This window comes from Salvelinus sp. IW2-2015, linkage group LG26 (genome assembly GCF_002910315.2).
Source record: "Salvelinus sp. IW2-2015 linkage group LG26, ASM291031v2, whole genome shotgun sequence".
NCBI lineage: Eukaryota > Metazoa > Chordata > Actinopteri > Salmoniformes > Salmonidae > Salvelinus > Salvelinus sp. IW2-2015.
This window is the reverse complement of record NC_036866.1, coordinates 29,918,974-29,941,756: the sequence shown is the minus strand read 5'-3', so window position 1 is coordinate 29,941,756 and position 22,783 is coordinate 29,918,974. Positions and strand designations below refer to the sequence as shown.

At 41.1% G+C, this 22,783-nt stretch overlaps 1 protein-coding gene across 4 annotated transcripts; it reads left to right on the top strand.

The window, feature by feature from the left end:
* The first annotated feature begins 558 nt into the window (after positions 1-558).
* Positions 559-7,620, top strand: LOC111952122 (hypoxanthine-guanine phosphoribosyltransferase). 4 transcript variants are annotated; one of them, XM_023970630.3, is made up of 10 exons: positions 559-626; positions 715-783; positions 2,074-2,180; positions 4,255-4,438; positions 4,846-4,911; positions 5,096-5,113; positions 5,389-5,471; positions 5,966-6,012; positions 6,743-6,819; positions 7,003-7,620. In XM_023970630.3, the coding sequence occupies exons 2-10, from the start codon at positions 766-768 to the stop codon at positions 7,048-7,050; spliced, it is 648 nt and encodes a 215-aa protein (XP_023826398.1). In that variant the 5' UTR covers positions 559-626; positions 715-765; the 3' UTR covers positions 7,051-7,620. The 4 variants fall into 4 exon arrangements, with proteins under 4 accessions (XP_023826398.1, XP_023826399.1, XP_023826397.1 ...); XM_023970631.3 differs by having other exon boundaries at positions 570-631; XM_023970629.2 differs by lacking the exon at positions 559-626 and having other exon boundaries at positions 677-783.
* Positions 7,621-22,783: the final 15,163 nt, after the last annotated feature.

The following is a 22,783-nucleotide window of genomic DNA, read 5'->3' as shown; positions in this document are numbered from 1 at the left end:
ATAACAAATTATTTGTCAGTCAGTCAAAGTTTACCAATATACATTATGGTTTTAATCCTACATGGCCATACATTCAAGGCTGGTGATGGACTGCCTATTATGAATCTGTATCGAACAAAACACAGGCTATGCCGAGTGGTTTGAAGTGTATTTTCCCATTTGGATTAATTGTAGATGAACTATTGATAGAACCTTTTACTGGGTTAATTGAGGACAAGCTTTCAGACAATGAACTAAATAGTAATGGAAGGCGCTGTATACAGATCATCATTGCGCAGCATGTCACTGACAGCAAGCCTCCCAAATGTATGATAATCCTTCATGGTGCAGCTATAGGCATAGATTTGGATGTGTGAATTTATATTGTAACATACGAAATAACGGACGGTGGTTTATGACAAAAATGCACTAGGCTACAATTATTTTCAGATTTCAGCTAATTCGACTATTGTACCAGCAATGAATACGGCGGTATTCTACAATGTGCAGCAGGCAGTGCATTAAACGCAGGTTGCGTCCGGTAAATCAGATTATTGGACGGTAAAAGGCTGGCTATGGTAAAATGGATTGTGACGTGATGGTTTAAAATCCCGGGGGAGGGAGAGCATCGCATGTCCTCGCCCACGGTAAAGTAGGTAGTCGGCTGACAAGGCACATACGACTGATGCACCACCCATTACACTAAATAACATTCTTTCTTCACTATGTATCCAGGCATGGCTCAAATATCACCCTAGTGAGACGTGAACCAGCACGAGCGGTAACATGGCCACCTATCACCAGGTAAAGTGTACCCTATGTTCTATTTGCAATGTCAGTCAGACAGATTCCTCGTCTTGTCTCGACAGAATGATATTCTGCAGAATGGACGTTTCTGATTCATGTGTCAGTGTGGTTTCATAATAACATCAGGATTGCGGGACAGGACCGGTGTGAATACATATCTGGCATGTGTTAGCTACCTTGTCAATTGACATAATTTCACAATTCACGCAGCCTGTCAGGCCTAGTATGAAGTCCTGAAAGCGGATCGCACCCTCTATCTCGCTCACCCAGAAACAGGTGGTTGAAAGCAAGCTTAAATGTTGCAAGGATGACGTGTGTGTGCGTATGTGTTTCAGTTTGCGAAGACATGGTCAACTCAATGAAGACTTGTGCCATTCTGTGCTAACATTTCAAGACCTTGGAACTATAACGTTATATTTAACGTTTTTGTAAAAAAATAAATGTGTTTGTCACATAATTTATCTTTAGATGGTTCTTCATATGTATTTGATAGGATTTTTATTTTAAGTGAAACAAAAATTGAAAACTAGGATGTTCTGTATAAACCCATTTCAAATTGGCTGTTTAAAGTTCTATCTGCAATCCAATTACAAGCCTGAACAAATACAGTCGGACCAATCAGAAAATGTCTTTGCAATGTCTCTCTAAGAATGGCGGAGTTGGTTTTTCTTGGCCGGGTGCCTTAGGTGGGTGGAGACTTCTCTTTAGGACGGATGGAAAGGTTTAAAATGACCGGGCCATGCAACATGAATTTGACCTGTGTTGTAGACTTGTCTAGACCGCAATAATGGCACCCAAACAAACCGCAACAATGTCAGAAATCTTAAAATATATGTTGTCACATTGTTCAGTGTTTATAGTAATTCGTCTGATGATCATAATATATTTCTTAATGTATTTGATGTGTTCTGACTATCTTGGTCAAATAGTTATTCTGTCATTTATCTATTCAAAAAGCTACATTTTTCTTTACTGAATGTCTAATCCAGAAGTGTCAGAACCTTATTACTAAACCCCGATTGACATTTCAGAACTATAAGGTTCTATCTGTGATTACACCCCCCTAAAAAAACGGATTTACAAATGTCTCAGGATTTTGATACTCTGCAATTTAGGTACCTTTAAGGCGAGGCCCTTATGAAAGAAGAATTCACTTCAAAACAGTTCCGACATCTGGGATGTGAGAACTTTGATGCTCAAAATCTCAGAACTGTGCTTTGCACAGATAGAACCTTATAGAACCCAAGGTCACGATTTACTAAATGTTTTATCGCTTTGCTCCTTCAGATACCAGATGATGAGAAGGGGTATGAGTTGGACCTCTTCTGTGTCCCCAAACACTATGAGGAGGATTTAGACCGGGTCATCATCCCTCATGGACTGATCATGGACAGGTAAGTCAAACCATCACCACTGGACTGGCACTCTTGGAACCTGGGTAGGCTACTGTACTGTAGCATCATCATCAAACCCCAGGGCACAATGCTGCGTCAAGGTTGTTATAGTAAACAAAAAATGAAACAAAAGCTAATCATGAAAAAACTATTTAGTAAACCGAAATAAAATTATTAAGCAATCTGTTTGTAAAACTACTAAAACTTTGTCTCCAAAACGAGCTAAAATAAAAACCATCGTAAATTGTGTTCAGTTTTTTTGTTTTTTCTCTTCTAATCTTTGGGCAAAAATCAAATGGGGTTTTCAATAATTTTTTCTTCTAATAGGGTATTCAAGCTTCTGAATCTGGCAGGTAAATGCTGCCAGGAGATGGCGATGTTTCAAATAGGCCTAGCTTGTGCATCACTAGCCATCTGGTCTCGCTAGACAGACGGGTTGCCTTCCACAATGTTCCATCAAACAAGTCTGTACAAGTACCTGCGTCTGTTGGGATAGAGCGGAGGAGTCGGAACAGGGAAGCCCGTCACATCCGGTGACATCACCACCTTATCCGCTTGTTGCATAAACAACCCCGCCGGACACAAAGTAGTAACTAGCTACCGAGATGGAGAATGCGGAGGTTATTTTAATGAGTGCATTTTGCAAGTGGCTAGTTTGCATCATCTACCTCCAAGCCAGGTTTTGTCTGGCTACAGGCTATGGAAACTCATATTTGTCTGTCTGAAGATGCCCCTCCCTGGGAATCCGACATCTTCCCCAGACCAAGTGCTGTTTCTCTAGGTCTGGGATTTGAGACTACTAGCTATCACCAAAGATGATCTATTATATTGACAAGCTAGTCGAGTGACTGCTCTAAACAATGGAAATACAGGTCCACAAAGATGGAATGCAGGCGGGAGGAGGAAAGATCAGGTGGGATCATTCTAGCCGATGAGAGGGCAGATACTCGTGTGAACAACAGGCACAACTCCGATAGTCTAATTTTCAAAGTTGTGGAAATGTGTTGTGGTTTGTCCTCTTATCAGTGCATTCGTAAAAACCTAACCATTACAAAACTTCTATTCGATCAAATAAGCCTAACGTAGCAAATTACTAATAAAAAATTGTCGACCAAACTCGACACTCATTGACCTCTATACATCAATTCCTCACTTCCACTAGTTAATGCTGATTTTCACSCAGACAGATTTAGGGTTGGCGTCGACCCTCTCGCTTCGCCTGTTTCCTCTCTTATCACTAGCTAACAGAATTACAACCTACAATACATAAATGGCTCCTAGCCTCCCACACATAGGAGGCTACTTTCTGTCCCCAACACTAACAACACAAAAACTTTTTAACTAAATCATATAAAAACTAAATAAATGTTTTTATCTAAAACTAAAACTGAATACAAAAACACTCGTAAATCAAGTTGGGAAACTAACAAACTGAATTTCAAAGAAAAAAATAACAATAGAAATATAAACTATATATAGCTAATAACCTTGTGCCTRATACAATAAATGGAGTGCAGAATATTATAGGTTTAACTCGTCTTATCAAGGTTACAGTGAGTTGTTACCAGAAATAGTGTCACTCTCACTCTACCTTGTGGAGTAAATCAGGACTCAACATTCTCACCACTCTGTGCCTCCATTGTTTTTTTAAATTGACCCATGGTTGCAAAGGTATATTGTGTGAAGCAGCTCACCAACATATTTGTTAGACAAATCACTAAGGCATTCAGACCAGCAGTGATGTAACAGCCACCATCAATTTGCATTGCAGACAATTATGAATGAGACCTGGGCAATCGGACTACCCGGTTGTAGAATGCCATGTTAAACCGTGTTCTGAATACTGTAGTAGGACTCCAAACAGAACATTTGGTTTGACCCAGGCAGCAACTTTTCATCAGGTGTCCACCTGGCCAGACTAACCACAAACCATTATTGTTTTGACTGACCAGATCACAAACCAACTGAACATTGATGAGCCTGCACAGAAATTACAGGTCACGTGCCATTGTATCTTCCTCTCTCCTTCTCTCTCTCCATGCCTTTTCTCTCTGTCCCCTCTGTCTCTGTCTAGGACTGAGCGCCTGGCTCGTGATATAGTCCGGGACATGGGGGGACACCATATAGTAGCACTGTGTGTTCTCAAAGGAGGTTATAAATTCTTTGCCGACCTGCTGGACTACATCAAGGCCCTAAATCAGAACTGCGATAAGTCTGTCCCGTTGACTGTGGATTTCATTAGACTAAAGAGCTATTGTGTGAGTGAACCATTCCACATTTATCTTCCTCCTTCAATAGCTTCCAAATCAGTTAGATACAGTAGATGGCAATCTTTATGTACAGTAAATGCTGGGTTACATGCTTATTCTGGGTATTGTTGCTGGAGAATTGTGTTGTCTAGCCTGGTCTTAGATCAGTTTGTGCGTTTAGCCAACTCCTTTGTTATCTGTTCACATGCCAACAAACACGACACGGGTTGGCTAAAGCACAATCGGATCTACCACTAGACTCGGCTCTGCTACTGATGCATGAGCAGATAACACTGCCATTTGCCAACACTGTTATGAGGTATATTTACATCACCACTGGATCACCTTATGATAGATGTAGACCATCACCCTCATCCTGGGTGAGGTGTAGTTTTACTGGTGTGTATTGTCCCCAGAATGACCAGTCTACAAACAGTGTCAAAGTTATTGGAGGGGATGAGCTCTCTACTCTAACGGGGAAGGTGAGATTTGATTGCTTGCCATAACCACTGATCAAATATCTTACATCTTAGGAGTGAAATTGTAACCCTTTTACAGGCTCCGTATTTAAAAAAAAWATATATATATTATTCAAATGTTCTGATTATGTACATATTCATCAACAGTATATTTGTGTATTGAATTGTTTCCTCATTTCCTTTGCAGAATGTTTTGATAGTTGAGGTAAGACAGAGGGAAATTGTCTTTCTAGCACTTCATCTGAATATTACATCTCTCTAAATGTTAAAACTGCTGTAAATAAATGTGGAGCATGCTAGCTCTCACATCAACTGTAGCAATATGACAAGGGCACAAATCACATTCACTCTTGGGTGTACCATCGCTATGGCTGTCCACATAAATATTTTATTGCTTGCCTTGAATTGTTGTAGGACTGCTTTGCACGCCTTGAATTGAAACCCCTTCTCCAACGGTGTCTGTCCTGCTGATTGGTTTAGGACATTGTGGAGACTGGGAGGACTATGGAGACACTGCTATCACTGCTGAGTGAATGCAATCCAAAGATGGTCAAAGTGGTCAGGTGAGAACCATTGTATACAGCACACAGTACTCTCTTTCCTCCCATATCATGCCTAGTGAACATTCTCTACAAGTACTGTGTTGCCCAGATTTAGACAGAAGTGTTGCAGCTCAGAATGTCAGTCACTTTGCCAATCCAGACAGCACTGTGAATGACAGCACTCTCTGTCTACCCTAATGCTCTCTCTTCCCCTTAAGCGCTGATTTAGAGATGTTATGTGACTGGAACAGCTTAAGAGTTCATCTATGCACTGTTAACTGATCTGTGGCAGGACGGGATAACCCTCTGCTATCGAAGGGACTATTTGACTAGTTTAGGTTGTAGATGGTAATGTTCTTGAGTGCATTGTAGTACACTATATTATTGAGAGGCCATTGAGTGGATTGTATTTTTTTCTGTGTAGACCATGTCATTGAGAACATCCCATGCCATTAACAGCATGGTTTGCCTAGAGATCCTATTAATTTCTCTGGTTGTATGCTTTGTCATTTCAGCCTTCTAGTTAAGAGAACACCAAGGAGCTCAGGATATAGACCAGACTGTGAGTTTTGCTGTGTGTGTGTTGGGGAAAGGGGATACCTAGTCAGTTGTACAAGTGAATGCATTCAACCAAAATGTGTCTTCCGCATTTAACCCAAGCCCTCTGAATCAGAGAGATGCAGGGGGCTGCCTTAATCGATGTCCACGGTGCAGTTGTTGGGGGTTGTGTGCGTGCCCACTGATGTACTAGAAAGAGCCTCAGCCTTAGGCAGGATGACCACATATAATGTAGTTATATTTTCCACATGAGATTAATATGCTTATCTGAAAATCTACTTTAAATGTGTAATTGAACATGGTACTCTAGTACTAGGATGCTACACACACGGTTAGTGATTATGCAATGCTTTTAAGTCGGACTTAGCTAAGCTTTTAAAGATGGTGCTGCAGGGAAAGCTGTTTGCCTTAGACTTGCTCCATGTCCCTGGCAGCTAAAGGGTCAACCCCAGTCACAGACCACAGGAGTCAACCATCTAGCCTCTAGAGAGAGAAAAGAGCAACATACTTTATATATGTATGTTGTTATGTAATACTAATGCATATAGCTGTAAAGGAGAAATGTACACTAAAACACATCCCATAAAGTCATGACACAGATTTCTTGATATTCAGCATGCCAGGAACTAGAGACTCATATCAATATGTTAATACATGTTGCACATAGCTTTTTTGCATGTATTTGTAGTGTGATTTGTGTCTGTTTTGTGTTTCTGTCTCTCTGTATTTCCCAGACATGGGGTTTGAGGTGCCTGATTGGTTCCTGGTGGGATATGCCCTGGACTACAACGAGTACTTCAGAGATCTCAGTGTAAGTTGTCTGGGTTAGACATGATCCTGATATTTGGTCATATTCTCTATCCAAGATTCAGCTTGTTGAGTCTTCGTGAAGGACCTAAATATAAGATCTGTTAAGTCAAGTCTGTCATTGGTGTATTCTTTCACACGCGCCTGCGCACACACACTTGTTACCATGTGTTTTTGCTCTGTGCAGCACATCTGTATACTGAACGAGAAAGCAAAGGTGAAGTACAAAGTGTGAGCTGAAGAGGAGGCAATGGACAGATGGATGAACCACTAGGAAAAGTTTGATTTTGAGATTTTTGGGGTTCTCAACCAAATGTTTTTTTTTTACTCATGGATCCTACTTACATATTTAATAGAGCCCCACAGTGGTGGTGTCATAATACCTATATAACCTAGAGGTCAATCAGAGAAATGGTTCCAATTGTTTTTCCACCATTCATTTTCCCCATAGGGAATTTTAGAAACAATTAAAATATGATGTTTTGATAAACATGTAATTCCCTCTCAGACAAGGTGACTTTTATCAATATATTTGGCTCTATTTACTCTCAGATTTGAAAAATGCTAATTAGCATCAAAGTAGACATCATGCAAGATTACAGATCCCTGCAAGCTCCTGCAAGTCATCTCTAGCTGACACCTTTGCTAACAGCTATTGTGTCAATTTAGAACTTGCACATGACAGTTCACAGAATTGTCCATTTTAAAGAAAAGTAGTCAATTTATTAATTACTAAATTTACCTAACATTAGATAAATTAATCCAGAGATTCTTACCTTTGCCTCAATTGGGCAGTCTCGTCCAGATCATCATGGCATTTGTAGTTCTTTATGATAGCCACATTAGCAGAGGGGGTGGGGGTGGGGGGGTAAATACTGTAAATATTTTGATGTCACTTTGTACTAGCGATGTACTTTACATGGTTATCAAAAAGTCACGACAGGGTAAGCCTACAAGAAACACAGCCCTTATTTTAATTGTGTCTAAAATCCCATATGGGAAAAATGAATGTTGGAAAAACGATTGGAACCATTTTTTTTATTTGACCGCTAGATTTTATGGGTATTATGACTCATACATTGGTACTCTATGTGAACACATGGATTGTGAATTCACTTTGCAAGATGCTCTTTGAGAACATTTTTATTTCTTATTTTTTAAATGATTGTTGTCCTGGAAGGAGTGGGATGAGTAATGTGTTTTAAGTAGAGGAGGACTTGTGTAAATATGGTTATGGGAGATATTACACTATTATAATTTCAATTTATTTGATATATTATRTTGGGGCCTTGAATGCCTCTTAGTCTGATTACGTTAGTAATAGTGAACAGGGGCGACCTGTCATTCAGGGCAGGTGTGGCAGAGCCCCACCTGTTTTGAGCCCCACATTTTTTGGGGGGGATTGCCTGTTTTGCATGTTATTTTGTCATTGATACGTGTCACATCAGTTTGCAAACAATGTAAAAAAATTAAATAGTGTATCTAATCATTGAGTTAATAAAACCACATACAAACATGGTCTCTCTTTTGCTTTCTTGAATAAGGCAGCTGAAATGCAGGTGTTTCAGTCTAGCTCTCTGTGGTGGTGMGGCAGCCAGCGAAAAATACAGAGCGTAGGGGTTGGTAATGTTCTCCAGTTGCGCTGTGATTGGCTCAGTGTTCTGTCACTCATCGGGACACTACGTCACCGCAAAATCTACAAGGAGAGCTCGAAAATTTAAGCCCCTTGGGTGCTGCCATAGTTACATTAGAAGTGCCCATCCAAGAAGGCTCAAGACCATTGGCCACAGACAAAATGTTATCAAATCACGTTATATCTACAGTAGCTTTAATTGGACAGGTCAACATCATACTTCAAAATCTTAGATAGCAGTCATCGTGAATCAAGTTGACAATCTACTGGCAAATCCTTTTTAATCCTTGTCATATCAAGAGAAATTATAGATAAATTGTATCGGTGCTCATTGGACATAAACATTACACAAGTTGGAAATCGCAAATTCCACAATGAGTGGTTTAGAATGAATCAGTGGCTAACTTCAAGCAGTGCAAAGCAATCACTAGCCTGCTATTCAGTGGAGAGGCTGTGTGGTGCAAAGTCTGAGTTTTTAAGGGTCTCTTTTCCAAGCTTAAAAGGATAAACATTCAACATTGGACATGCTGTCAATCCAGCATGATTTCTGCCGTGCTCAAAAAATCTGACTTCAGTGAGTTCAAGACTGAGGAAACACGTTTTGAAAGGTCATCGAACTCGGAATTGTAGGTCGGGAACTTGGGCCTCTTTCTAGAGCTATGACCTGAAGATCACTGACYTCATCATGATTCCACCTTATTTTTTTCAGAGTTCCCAGTTGTCTTGAAAGCCCCACTAATCCAGAGAAAGTCAGACTTTGATGACAAAATTTGCCCACGAAGGATGGCRGCACCACCATGTTCAAGTGAGCACAGCACAAGGTGAGTCCAAAAATGTCTTGTATGCTGCTGCATAAATGATGTAATATGCCAAGGAGATATGTATACTGTAGCTAAGAAAGTAATACTAAGTGTATGTTGTGTAGTAAGCCGTTAGTAGCCCGTGTGCCTCACCCTAATTATTTGGTCAATTTCCCCTCTTAAATTCGCCTCCTGTTTTGACTTGGTGGTGCACATATAGCCTATAACCTGTTTTAGAGAAATGTAATCATTGAATATTGTAAGAGCTTTCATTGTCTGGTTATATGCCCAGTTTTTTTATCCTACGGTTCTGATTTGGTGTACAGGGAGAACACTGTAAGAACGGCTCATGTTCAGAATTCTGTCGCTGTACATTTCAAAAGTGCTAAACAAATAGTTATATTGACTACGTCCTAGCTTTTTGTTGTTGTAATTGTTGTTGTAAAAAAATCAAAATTACGGATTGCTTCTTATCCGCTTGATGCCATAGTTTGTACATCTCAATTGTCAGTAGATACCACATCTGTTTAAGCAAGTCAGACATATTAGTTATGTTTTTTAAAAGGCAGTAAATGAGGCTCAATGAACTGTTTCACTGCCAGACAAGGCTCCGCTGATAGCAAGGTGTAGCAGTGGTAAGCTATTGGGACAGCTTTATGTAGTCGCTAACAGTTTGTTGGTACCGTTTGTCACCGTTATCGTGCAATGAATGTATTGTTTAGTGTTGTGTTGGGGCTTTGCTGGCATGCACCCCCCCACCAAAAAATGTGTTTGCCCCACCAAGATTTACATGCCAAAATCTCCACTGATAGTGAATATTGATTTATAATCCACAGTTTCTCAGACTGTACATATCCACAGTGAACTCTGAGGCTAAAGTCACGTATCAAACACTTTTACTGCATTGAAAAAAACTACCTACCAATAATGCTGGAATGTACTGTAACATAATTCTGTTTAATATACAATGGAAATGTGATGCCTGTTTTCTTTCACCACTCATTGACAGCAATATTATTCATCTTGAAACCTTGTGCTGGGGGGTGTGTGTGTTTGTCAAAGCTGACTTCATGGATTGTCTACAAACTCATTCCACGGAGGGCCCAATGTCTGTGGGTTTCCGCTTCTCCCTTGTACTTGATTGATTAATTAAGGTCACTAATTAGTAAGAAACTCCCCTACCTGGTTGTCTAGGTCTTAATTGAAAGGAAAAACCAACAACCAGCAGACACTAAGCCCTCCATGGAATGAGTTTGACACACCTGGCCTACAGGGTTATGTCAGAGCCTGGCTTCCCTTTAGAGATGGAACTTAGGTTTACCACGTTTTTTTAATGATGCATCTTTCCTACAACTGCCTAATATGTAACATGCGCTTCCCAAAATACCACGCAGAGAGAGCGGTCGCAAGGTGCGTAGTTGGAACGTGTCGATACTGACAGGATCAAAATAAAGGGAGCGTTGCTCTTTTGTCAGCTTTCTCCATTAAAATCTCGTCTTTTTGACGTCATGAAGAAGACATCTCATTTTGGTTGATTTCTTGTTTTTGGTTGAAATCTGATTAAACTCCGGCCCAGTTATCTAAATGCTACTCCAGTAGTAGAAACCAATTTATATAAACGTGCATAGTGTTTGTGGGCCATGCACCCATTGCACATAAGACACTAGATCCATTACAATTATAAACATACGTGTTAGTTTTCAGCAGGGTATGCATGAGCTCAGCACACTTGGCAAACTGTACCCAGTCAACACACTGGGCTCGGGCCTATTCTGTTTGAGACCCGGGGGCGGGTAGCTTCATGCGAGCTATTCCCAAATCCAGCAGAATCATATTACTCTGAGCTCCGGTTAATGGTACTCAGGCCGAGTACACATCAGCTTATCCGGCCAGATTAAACATTTTTCAGGAGTAAGGCCATTTGAGGTGTTTATTTGGCAAGTGATGAAATACCAATTTTTTAAAATCAAAGAAATGTGATATTTCAACTCCCAAGTCATCAAATTTACAAGGTCATTTAAAGCACAAATTTGTGACATCTCTGCGGTCCTGTAGGTATCAGAGATGGTCCCTAATTTAGAGAATCTCTGATGCTATAAATGCTTTTACTTTTACTACAGGCTATGCCAGTGTTTTCTGTAGTTTGCAGTCCACCCAACTGAAAAGTGCACATTCACTTACATAACATTTGTTCTAGGCTACCAGCATGTAAGATCTTGATTCATCAGAGTTCGTTGTATTTTGTATATATGGGGCTGCAGGGTAGCCTAGTGGTTAGAGTGTTGGACTAGTAAGGTTGCAAGTTCAAATCCCCATGCTGACAAGGTACAAATCTGCCGTTCTGCCCCTGAACAGACAGTTAACCCACTGTTCCTAGGCTGTCATTGAAAATAAGAATTTGTTCTTAACTGACTTGCCTAGTCAAATAAAGGTAAAGAATATGACAATACTATACATTTTGCTTAACCTGCTCCCACTCAACACTCATTCTAACTTTACACCTCTCAACTGCCATTTTAAATTCTTGAGTATCTTGTTTTGCAGAAATCTTCTAGCTTGGATGAAGAAGGGAACAAAGAGAAGGAGTACAGAAGTTATTCAGCCTGCTGACTAAATAGCCTATGTTTTGCTGTCTAGCTTTCTCTGTCTATCTGCCTGACTGCCAGATTGATGAGGGGCAACATAGTCAAACTGAGCTGGCCACCTGGCCAAGCTGAGCAATCGGGGGAGAAGGGCCTTGGTCAGGGAGGTGACCAAGAACCCGATGGTCACTCTGACAGAGCTCTAGAGTTCCTCTGTGTAGATGGGAGAACCTTCCAGAAGGACAAACATCTCTGCAGCACTCCACCAATCAGGCCTTTATGGTAGAGTGGCCAGACCGAAGCCACTCCTCAGTAAAAGGCACATGACAGCCCGCTTGGAGTTTGCCAAAAGGCACCTAAAGACTCTCAGACCATGAGAAACAAGATTCTCTGGTCTGATGAAACCAAGATTGAACTCTTTGGCCTGAATGCCAAGCGTCACYTCTGGAGGAAATCTGGCACCATCCCTACAGTGAGACGTGATGGCAGCATCATGCTATGGGGATATTTTTCAGTGGCAGGGACTGGGAGACTAGTCAGGATTAACGTAAAGATGAACAGAGCAAAGTACAAAGAGATCCTTGACGAAAACCTGCTCCAGAGGACTCAGGACCWCAGACTGGGGCGAAGGTTCACCTTCCAACAGGACGACTTCCCTCAGCACACAGCCAAGACAATGCAGGAGAGGCTTCGGAACAAGTCTCTGTATGTCCTTGAGTGGCCCAGCCAGAGCCTGGACTTTAACCCGATCGAACATCTCTGGAGAGACCTGAAAATAGCTGTGCAGCGACGCTCCCCATCCAACCTGACAGAGCTTGAGAGGATCTGCAGAGAAGAATTGGAGAAACTCCCCAAATACAGGTGTGCCAAGCTTGTAGCGTCGTACCCAAGAAGACTCGAGGCTGTAATCGCTGCCGAAGTTGCTTCAACAAAGTACTGAGTAAAGGGTCTGAATACTTGTGATATTTCTTAAAACCTGTTTTTGTTTTCGATTATGGGGTATTTTTTTGTAGATTGATGAGGGGAAAAAAAATATTCAATCAATTTTAGAATAAAACTGTAACGGAACAAAATGTGGAAAAAGTCAAGGGGTCTGAATACTTTCCGAATGCACTGTACTTGCCAGGCTAAGAGTAACTTAGTGAAGACCTTAGGTAATGGTTAATCATGATTTGTCTGTCTTTACAGTTCCTGAAAAATGTCAATGACCTTATGCATGGCCTTTACAGCAGTGCTTGGCAAACCCACTCAGCTACCAAGTGACCTATTCTGCCACATCCCAGTGAAAGGAGAGTCCAGAACCACCACTCATTAAATCCATATTGACAGTAGTTGTGTGCAAAATGTTGTTTGATACTCTGATCTTTTAATGTGTATTGATTCCTACTAACCAGCTTGGTAAGAGCTAGGTTTGTACTAGCTATGCTGATGATCATAAAAACATTGTCTCTGCATCAGGTCTCACTGAGACTGGATTCTCCAAGAGACATGCTATTCAGCTGCCCATGATTGTCTGATCTTACACTATTAGGAAAAAAAGGTGGACCCTAAAAGGGTTATTCGGCTGCCCCCATAAGAGAAACTTTAGAAGAACCTAATTTGGTTCCGGGTAGAACCCTTCCACAGAGGGTTCTACCTTGAACCCAAAATGGTTTTGCTAGGAACAAGAAAGGGTTCTCTAATGGGGACAACCCGACAATCCCTTTTGGAACCCTTTTTTCTAAGAGTGGTGTAAGTAAGTAGATCCAAATGAAATAGCACTGCTTGTAATAATATTAGATTGTAAAGCAAATTTAAATTCTATTTTAACTTCTCCTTTTTTTCAGGTGCAAAACCCTTGTCCTGATTCAACAGACTCCTCTTGGTGAGTCATGTGCCTCCCATTTCTCTCATGCTCATTCTCTCTGTCGCTCACTCAAACTAAGTGTGCAGTTGCAGAGAAGAGATTTGCAGATTACTCCCATTTCTAACACTGTTTGTTGTAGGAATGATATGACGGACACCACTTTTGAACAATATAATATTTTGTCACTTTATTGCAGTGGTCACCAACTGGTCGATCTTCAAGGCATTCCTAGTCAATCACCAAACGACTGGGCGATCTTCAAGGCATTCCTAGTCAATCACCAAACGATGAATGCTGTGATAATGGCTTTCTTTTTTGTGTTGCACTGATGGCGGTAGGTTAACTTGATTCAGAAGCCCTGCACACTTATCCCGCGCTGCTGATGCAATGAAAGAGTAGCCAAGTATCAATGGCCCTGCATTTTTTATTGTTATTAACAGCTTGTCACTTTCTCTGGACGTTGGAACAACATGAATTTGTGCATGGGGCAGATGCGGTGTGACTAGAGTTTCCCAATCGGGTACAAAACTCTGGTCTGTCTCACTGGAGGAAAGGAAGGAGAGAGCAGGAACCGTGAGCAACGTACCCTCTGTTCTTCTCTCCCTCCCTCCCTCCTGCTGACACTAATGCCGTGTTCAAAACAACTGGGAACTATGAAATCTTCGACTTCGTTGCTTTATTGCCTATTTACGCATACTTACATTTTTGCATTTAACTTAATTTTTTAAAGACTGCCACACTGTCCTCAATTGGGGACCCTCTGTCCGGGGCGTTGTCCTCAGTATTATGGAGCGGTGTGTTTTTATTTAAAGTTGTTTGAATATGACATGTATTAGGTGTGGCGTACCGCGGACAAGCCACCAGGGGGAGACTCGTCGAGGCGTGGTGACAAATGGATTCTACATCACGTGGCAGTGGCTCCCTCTGCTGGACGTGCCAGGTCTCGACAGGTCCTACGGCCAGGACTAATTGGGGCTGCTTTAGGCTGGTGAGTGATCAAGGGTCTTGGTGGTTCCAAACTTCTTCCATTTAAGAATGATGGAGGCCACTGTGTTCTTGAGGACCTTCAATGCTCCAGAATTCCTTTGGTACCCTTCCCCAGATCTGTMRCTCGACACAACCCTGTCGCGGAGCTCTATGGACAATTCCTTCGACCTCATGGCTTGGTTTTTGCTCTGATATGCACTGTCAATTGTGGGACCTTATATAGACAGGTGTGTGCCTTTCCACATTATGTCCAATCAATTGAATTTACCACAGGTGTACTCCAATCAAATTGTAGAAACATCTCAAGGATGATCAATGGAAACAGGTTGCACCTGAGCTCAATTTCGAGTCTCATAGCAAAGTGTCTGAATATTTTTGCAAATAAGTTGTTTCTGTTTTAATTTAGTCCATTTTACAATAAGTCTTTAAAGTAACAAAATGTGGTAAAAGGGAAGGAGTCTGAATACTTTCCGAATGCACTGTATATTGAGACGCGGTATAGGCAGTAGCCGACAAGTAGCAAAATACAACTCAATTGATTGAACATGAAATTCAATATTATTGAAATGGGCCTATATCCTACTGTTTTTATATTTTAATGCAGTCATCTTGGTTTTCATTTGACACATCTTTTTATACATCACTGTATTCGTAGGCAACATTGTTCTGAAGTGGTCACAGAGATGGATAAACCATGTGATTCTATGTTTGGTGGAGATATTCTGTGTACAAAATGATGCGGAGGGCKAAAAACATCTAACAATCTACGTTCTACGTGGCCTGCGTTAGATTACGAGCGTTTTCAAGTGCAACGTTAACAATGATTTTGGTTAACATTTATGAGATTTAACGATGTGTAATAAGGTTAGTTATGTTTCCACTTGCCACTGCAGAAATGTGTATTTAATGTTTAGGTATTTTAATTGGTTGGTTCAAGTCAGATGCCAATAAGGTGTAATTTCATTGGCTACGCTTGCAGATAGCGGGAGATCGCAAACGTAAATTCATCCAAGTCTGATATTGATATGCAAGCGGTAGGTCACGTTCTGAAGTGCATTCTATGTAAGTAATAATGCCCGAGAAGCTGGTGTTTGGAGGTGGAATTGGCATGGGGGTTGTTAGGTCCGAGACAAACCGTGTCAATATATCCTCCAAACACTGGCTTCTCGGGCATTATCACTTTTATACAACGGGTTACCAACATATTCAAATAATGATTGACATATTTTCATTAAAAATGTTATTTTGATTAATTTATTCATATTATTTCATCCTTCCACAAGATATTGTCCCGACACAAATCTAAGGTTGCTATCCAAGCCGGCTGGTCGTTCATTCTATTAGTTTGGTTGCCAGAGACGCGACCCAGTTGTTCAGTCTTTTTGTTCTGTATCTATGGACGCGACCCAGTCGTTCGTTCTAAATATTCCATTGCCATACTGGCTGGCAACGTTCTTATCCCTTGCTTGCTAGTTAGCCAACCACGGCTAACTTACAGTCAGAATAACATCAAAGTAGCTGCATTTGCATTTGTTTAAGCTGTTTTCTAGCTGTTTTTTATTTGGATACATCCATAACAATGATCTAATGAGGTGTGATTTCACCTGGCATAGAAAATGTGCTCACTCGTTAGGACACTGTTGTTCAGAGGAGCTAACCAACAGCACAGCTACAATCACTTCAAACTGAAGATGGAAAGACTGCAAACTAGTTGCACTTTGTTTCGTTTTAAATGTCAATTGACATTTCTTTGTATATATCCATAAAAATGATGCCAGCTGATTCATAATTTAGACTGGCTGAGAAACGCTGCCTGCCTCTCTCGTCCCGACTCCCGACACGTTCATTACTATTGGACAGCTGGAGATCGAATTTGAATATTGAAGCAATGTTGCAAATGACAGCCGGCAAGGTTTATACAAYTCTCCGCTGTTGAAAACAAAATGTTAGTCTAAAAAGAAATGTGAGATAATGTCTGGAATATCTAGATGCTTTTTATAGTGGAGATCAAGTTTATAAAGTTCCTGGCTGGGRTGATGAGACAGTAGATTGTCAGATGGAACAGAGTAAATAGGTATTTTAAAGTCATAGATTTAGCTAATGATCACTTGTGGAGTAGACATTGTCTGGGATGCGGTTTTAACCAATCAGGATTAGACCCACCTGTTGTATAATACCCCATAATGTCAAAGTTATGTTTTTCATCATTTTTACAAATTAATTAAAAATGAAATGCTGAAATGTCTTGAGTCAATAAATATTCAACCCTTTTGTTATGGCAGTCCTAAATAAGTTCAGGAGTAAAAACCTTCTTAGCAAGTCACATAAGTTGAATAGACTCACTCTTGGTGCAATAATAGTGTTTAACATTATTTTTTAATGACTACCTCATCTCTGTACCCCACACATACTGTAAGGTCCTTCAGTCTGTAAGGTCCTTCAGTCGAGCAGTGAATTTCAAACAGATTCAACCACAAAGAGTAGGGAGGTTTTCCAATACCCCGCAAAGAAGGGCACCTATTGGTAGATGGGTAAAAATGATAAAATCAGACATGTAATATTCCTTTGAGCATGGTGAAGTTATTAATTACTCCTTGGATGGTGTACCAATACGCACTGTCATTACAAAGATACAGGCGTCCTTCCTAACTCAGTTGACGGAGAGGAAGGAAACCGCTGACTTTAAAACAGTTACAGAGTTTAATGGCTGTGATAGGAGAACTGAGGATGGATCGACAACATTGTAGTTAGTTACTCCACAATACTAACCGATATGACAGAGTGAAAAGAAAGTCTGTACAGAATAAAAATATTGATGTAAGAAATGTGCGAGCTGGAACAAGAGCCTATCTCCTGTTTCTGTAGCATGAGGCAGCTTGACAGGACACTAGTCCATTACCCCAAATCTCTTTAACACCAGGCCTCATTTTTAGTCTTTGTATGACTCTGAACTACCAACCTTCCAATCTCAGGGTGGACACTCTAACCACAACACCAAAGAGTTGGTTATTAAAAGGAATCAAAAACCCTCAACATTACATTTTCTTCTAACAAAATTATGAAGTACGATGTTTAAGTGTCTCATGTTGGTTCAGTTTGTTGCAAAAGTGTACAGTTCCGATTTTTTTTTTTTCAAACTTCATCAATCACTCACCAAAAAATACAATTTATTATCAGTAACTAGCCTAACAAAAAGCATGTCAAAGGACAGTTCTTTCTCTCTCTGCAGAGTGACTGGTTTGGCTAAAACCCTTCTCTAGAATTCTGCTCAATGACCCAGGAGCCTCGGCTGTGATCAACCTCAAATTAAGCCGTTGAAGTCAATGAAAGAGACTGAAATTCCCCTCCAAAAGTTGAAATATACAGTATATTTCTGATGTATCTACTTTTTAACACATTTTGTCTCAAATGTTTTGTATACCTGTGCAGATAGTTGAGTCAAATGTATAACTATTGGACCTACTTATGTCCCTCCATCTTGTATTTTATAAAAATAAAAAAAAGCAATATCCTCAAGTTCAACTATGAAGTTTTGTAAACATTGGTTAAAAAAGTGAATACATTTTTGTTATCAATGTTTTAGGTCGTTATTGTAAAAGAGAATGCGTTCTCAATGACTTACCTGGTTAAATAAAGGATAATTACATAAAAAAATTGTTGGGTAAGTTGAGCCAAATGGGGTAAGTTGAGCCACCCTTGTTTGTAGGAAACCATACACAAAATGTATCCTTTGACCAAATGGTCTCATCTGGCTCAGTTGGTAGAGTATGGTGCATGCAACGTAAGGGTTGTGGTTTTGATTCCCATGGGGGACCAGCACAAAAATCTATGCACTCACTTTAAGTCGCTCTGGTTAAGAGCGTCTGCTAAAAGGTGAATGTATATGTCTGAAGAAAGACACCACATGGAAAAAGTGGTAAGCAAGTTAGGTCCAAGCCAAATAATTGTGTTGTGTTGGAGGTTTCATGATGCTTGTATTGAAACCAAAGTAGATACTTTAAGATTGTTCTATACATAAGTTGGGGTCTCTATAAGATTCAATATGAGGTCCTAAACCTAGCATGAAAGTGGCTTCCTTGTAGCTGTGTGAGCTAATATAGTCAAAATGTTTGCCTTGGTGTAAGTTGAGCCAACAATCATGGGGTAAGTTGAGCAAATTGAAGTGTTTTCTTCTTACATGTAATGCAAGGTATTATCACTGGGATATGTTAAAAGTATACAAAAAAATTATACAAAGTGTTTGTTAGGTGTTAAAATAATAAAAAGCGATTGTGTTAATTTGTAAATAAAGATAGACATGGTTTTAAAAAGGTAGTGGTAATATTTCATTCAGTAGAYACACCTGCCTGCCCATCCAGCATCACTACTCTGGACGGTTCTGACTTAGAATATGTGGACAACTACAAATACCTAGGGGTCTGGCTAGACTGTAAACTCTCCTTCCAGACTCACATTAAGCATCTCCAATCCAAAATGAAATCAAGAATCGGCTTCCTTTTTCGCAACAAAGCCTCCTTCACTCATGCTGCCAAACATACCCTCGTAAAACTGACRATCCTACCGATCCTTGACTTCAGCGATGTTATTTACAAAATAGCCTCCAACACTCTACTCAGCAAATTGGATGCAGTCTATCACAGTGCCATCCGTTTTGTCACCAAAGCCCCATATACTATCCACCATTGCGACCTGTATGCTCTCGTTGGCTGGCTCTCGCTTCATATTCGTCGCCAAACACACTGGCTCCAGGTCATCTATAAGTCTTTGCTAGGTAAAGCCCTTCCTTATCTCAGCTCACTAGTCACCATAGCAGCACCCACCCATAGCACGCGCTCCAGCAGGTATATTTCACTGGTCACCCCCAAAGCCAATTCCTCCTTTGGCCGCCTTTCCTTCCAGTTCTCTGCTGCCAATGACTGGAACGAACAGCAAAAATCACTGAAGCTGGAGACTCATATCTCCCTCACTAACTTTAAGCACCAGCTGTCAGAGCAGCTCYCAGATCACTGCACCTGTACATAGCCAATCTGTAAATAGCCCATCCAACTACCTCATCGCCATACTGTTATTATTATAATTTTTTTGCTCCTTTGCACCCCAGTATCTCTACTTGCACATTCATCTTCTGCACATCTACCATTCCAGTGTTTAATTGCTATATTGTAATTATTTCGCCACTATGGCCTATTTCTTGCCTTACCTCCCTTATCCTACCTCATTTGCACACACTGTATGTAGACTTTTTCTATTGTATTATTGACTGTATGTTTGTTTATTCCATATGTAACTCTGTGTTTTTTGGCCAGGTCGCAGTTGTAAATGAGAACTTGTTCTCAACTGGCCTACCTGGTTAAATAAAGGTGAAATAAAAAAAWTAAACATTTGTAGGTGGCTTAAGTTACCCATATCTGGGGTAAGTTAAATTGTGCCAAGAGACCACTTTTTCAGGACAAGCTGTTTTCAAAATTGTAATGTTTGCATGGATTCTGATTGTTTCCAGGGATACACAACATCCTGAAATATATGCAGATATGTTTGTTAGAAAGAATACTATATTTCCCTTGATTTGATTTATTAGGATACCCATTAGCTGACACCAATGGCGACAGCTAGTCTTACTGAGGTCCGACAGACTAAAGACTTTACAATTTACATACATACATTTAAAAACATTAACATGTAGTGTATGAGTGCATCTATCAGTTACACATACTAAAACATTATCAGTACATACACACAACAAATAGGTCACATGGGGGAGAGACGTTGTGCTGTTGCTTTATTTGTTTTTTAAAACCAGGTTTGCTGTTCACTTGTGCTATATAAGATGGAAGGGAGTTCCATGCTCTCATGTCTTTGTTCTGGACCGGCGTACTGTGAAAAGTCCCCTGGTGGTGTGTGTGTGTGTCGGTAATGTGTGTAAGTTCACTAAACTACAATTTTTTATTTCCAACACATTGTACAGAGGAATAGGCAAAACAAGTGATATATGATTCAGTAAGATTGTATTTTTAACGTTTTATAGAAATGGTTATCAACTGTACAACTCCATCATTCAATTTCATGACGACACAACAACGATGAGACCGCCTATTGGGAGGAGGTCAGAGACCTGGCAGTGTGATGCCAGGACAACAACCTCTCCCTCAACGTGAGCAAGACAAAGGAGCTGATCATGGACTACAGGAAAAGGAGAGCCGAACATGCCCCCATTCACATCGAAGGGGCAGGTGTTTCAAGTTCCTTGGTGTCCACATCACCAACAAACTATCATGGTGCAAACACACCAAGACAGTCGTGAAGAGGGAACGACAACACCTTTTCCCCCTCAGGAGACTGAAAAGATTTGGCATGGGTCCCCAGATCCTCAAAAAGTTATACAGCTGCACCATCGAGAGCATCCTGACCGGTTGCATCACGGCCTGGTACGGCAACTGCTCGGCATCTGACTGTAAGGCGCTACAGAGGGTAGTGCATACGGCCCAGTACATCCTGTCTCTTATACACATCTAGATGTGTATAAGAGACAGCCTATTGGGAGGAGGTCAGAGACCTGGCAGTGTGATGCCAGGACAACAACCTCTCCCTCAACGTGAGCAAGACAAAGGAGCTGATCATGGACTACAGGAAAAGGAGAGCCGAACATGCCCCCATTCACATCGAAGGGGCAGGTGTTTCAAGTTCCTTGGTGTCCACATCACCAACAAACTATCATGGTGCAAACACACCAAGACAGTCGTGAAGAGGGCTGTCTCTTATACACATCTAGATGTGTAGTTTCTCATGGTCTGAGACTATAGGTGCCTTTTGGCAAACTCCAAGCAGGCTGTCGTGCCTTTTACTGAGGAATGGCTTCTGTCTGGTCACTCTACCATAAAGGCCTGATTGGTGGAGTGCTACAGAGATGATAGTCCTTCTGGACGGTTCTCTCATCTCCATAGAGGCTGTCTCTTATACACATCTAGATGTGTATAAGAGACAGCATTTACATAAGTATTCAGACCCTTTAATCATTACTTTGTTGACGCACCTTTGGCAGCGATTACAGCTTTGAGTCTTCTTGGGTATGACACTACAAGCTTGGCACACCTGTATTTGGGGAGTTTCTCGCATTCTTCTCTGCAGATCCTCTCAAGCTCTGTCAGGTTGGATGGGGAACATTGCTGCACAGCTATTTTCAGGTCTCTCCAGAGATATTAGATCGGGCTCAAGACCGATCTCTCTGTACTTTGCTCCGTTCATCTTTCCCTCGATCCTGACTAGTCTCCCAGACCCTGCCGCTGAAAAACATCCCCACAGCATGATGCTGCCATCACCATGCTTCACCGTAGGGATGGTGCCAGGTTTCCTTCATGCCAAAGAGTTCAATCTTGGTTTCATCAGACCAGAGAATCTTGTTTCTCATGGTCTGAGACTATAGGTGCCTTTTGGCAAACTCCAAGCAGGCTGTCGTGCCTTTTACTGAGGAATGGCTTCTGTCTGGTCACTCTACCATAAAGGCCTGATTGGTGGAGTGCTACAGAGATGATAGTCCTTCTGGACGGTTCTCTCATCTCCTACTACTGGCACTGCGGTCAGATGCCATAGTCCAATCAAAATTTGATAGTCTATTTATGAGCGATGTCATCCCAAATGAGAGAGAAATGGTTCTCCTGATCCCACGTCCAATGCCAGTGCAAAATAAAATATTTGAAAACATTGTACAGAAAGGCCAAGGACTGTAATAGCAGGCGTGGGAACTAGAAACCCAATTCCCATTTAATTCGGAGCTGGATGCGGTATTGGTGACAATTCCACCACCTGCTCACCTTCATCCTGGACATCAGGCTGGGGAGCGCTGTGAACGATGGAGATATTGGGGGGGTGGGGTTAGGACATACAGGTGATTGTCAGTCACCGACCAAGAACTCAGCCTGGTCTCAGATCAAAACACCCCCCCCCCTGGGGCACCTAATGCCATAGTCCTGCCCTGAAATCAGCTATCCCTGGTTAATGATTGATCTCATTGAATCTAGCCCTAAAGCTCTACAAAGAACAGTTGAACAGAGTAAACATGAGACACAGGGTGAAATTCGTGAGTAAGCAAACTGACTGATAACACAGCTCACACTGTTCCAATA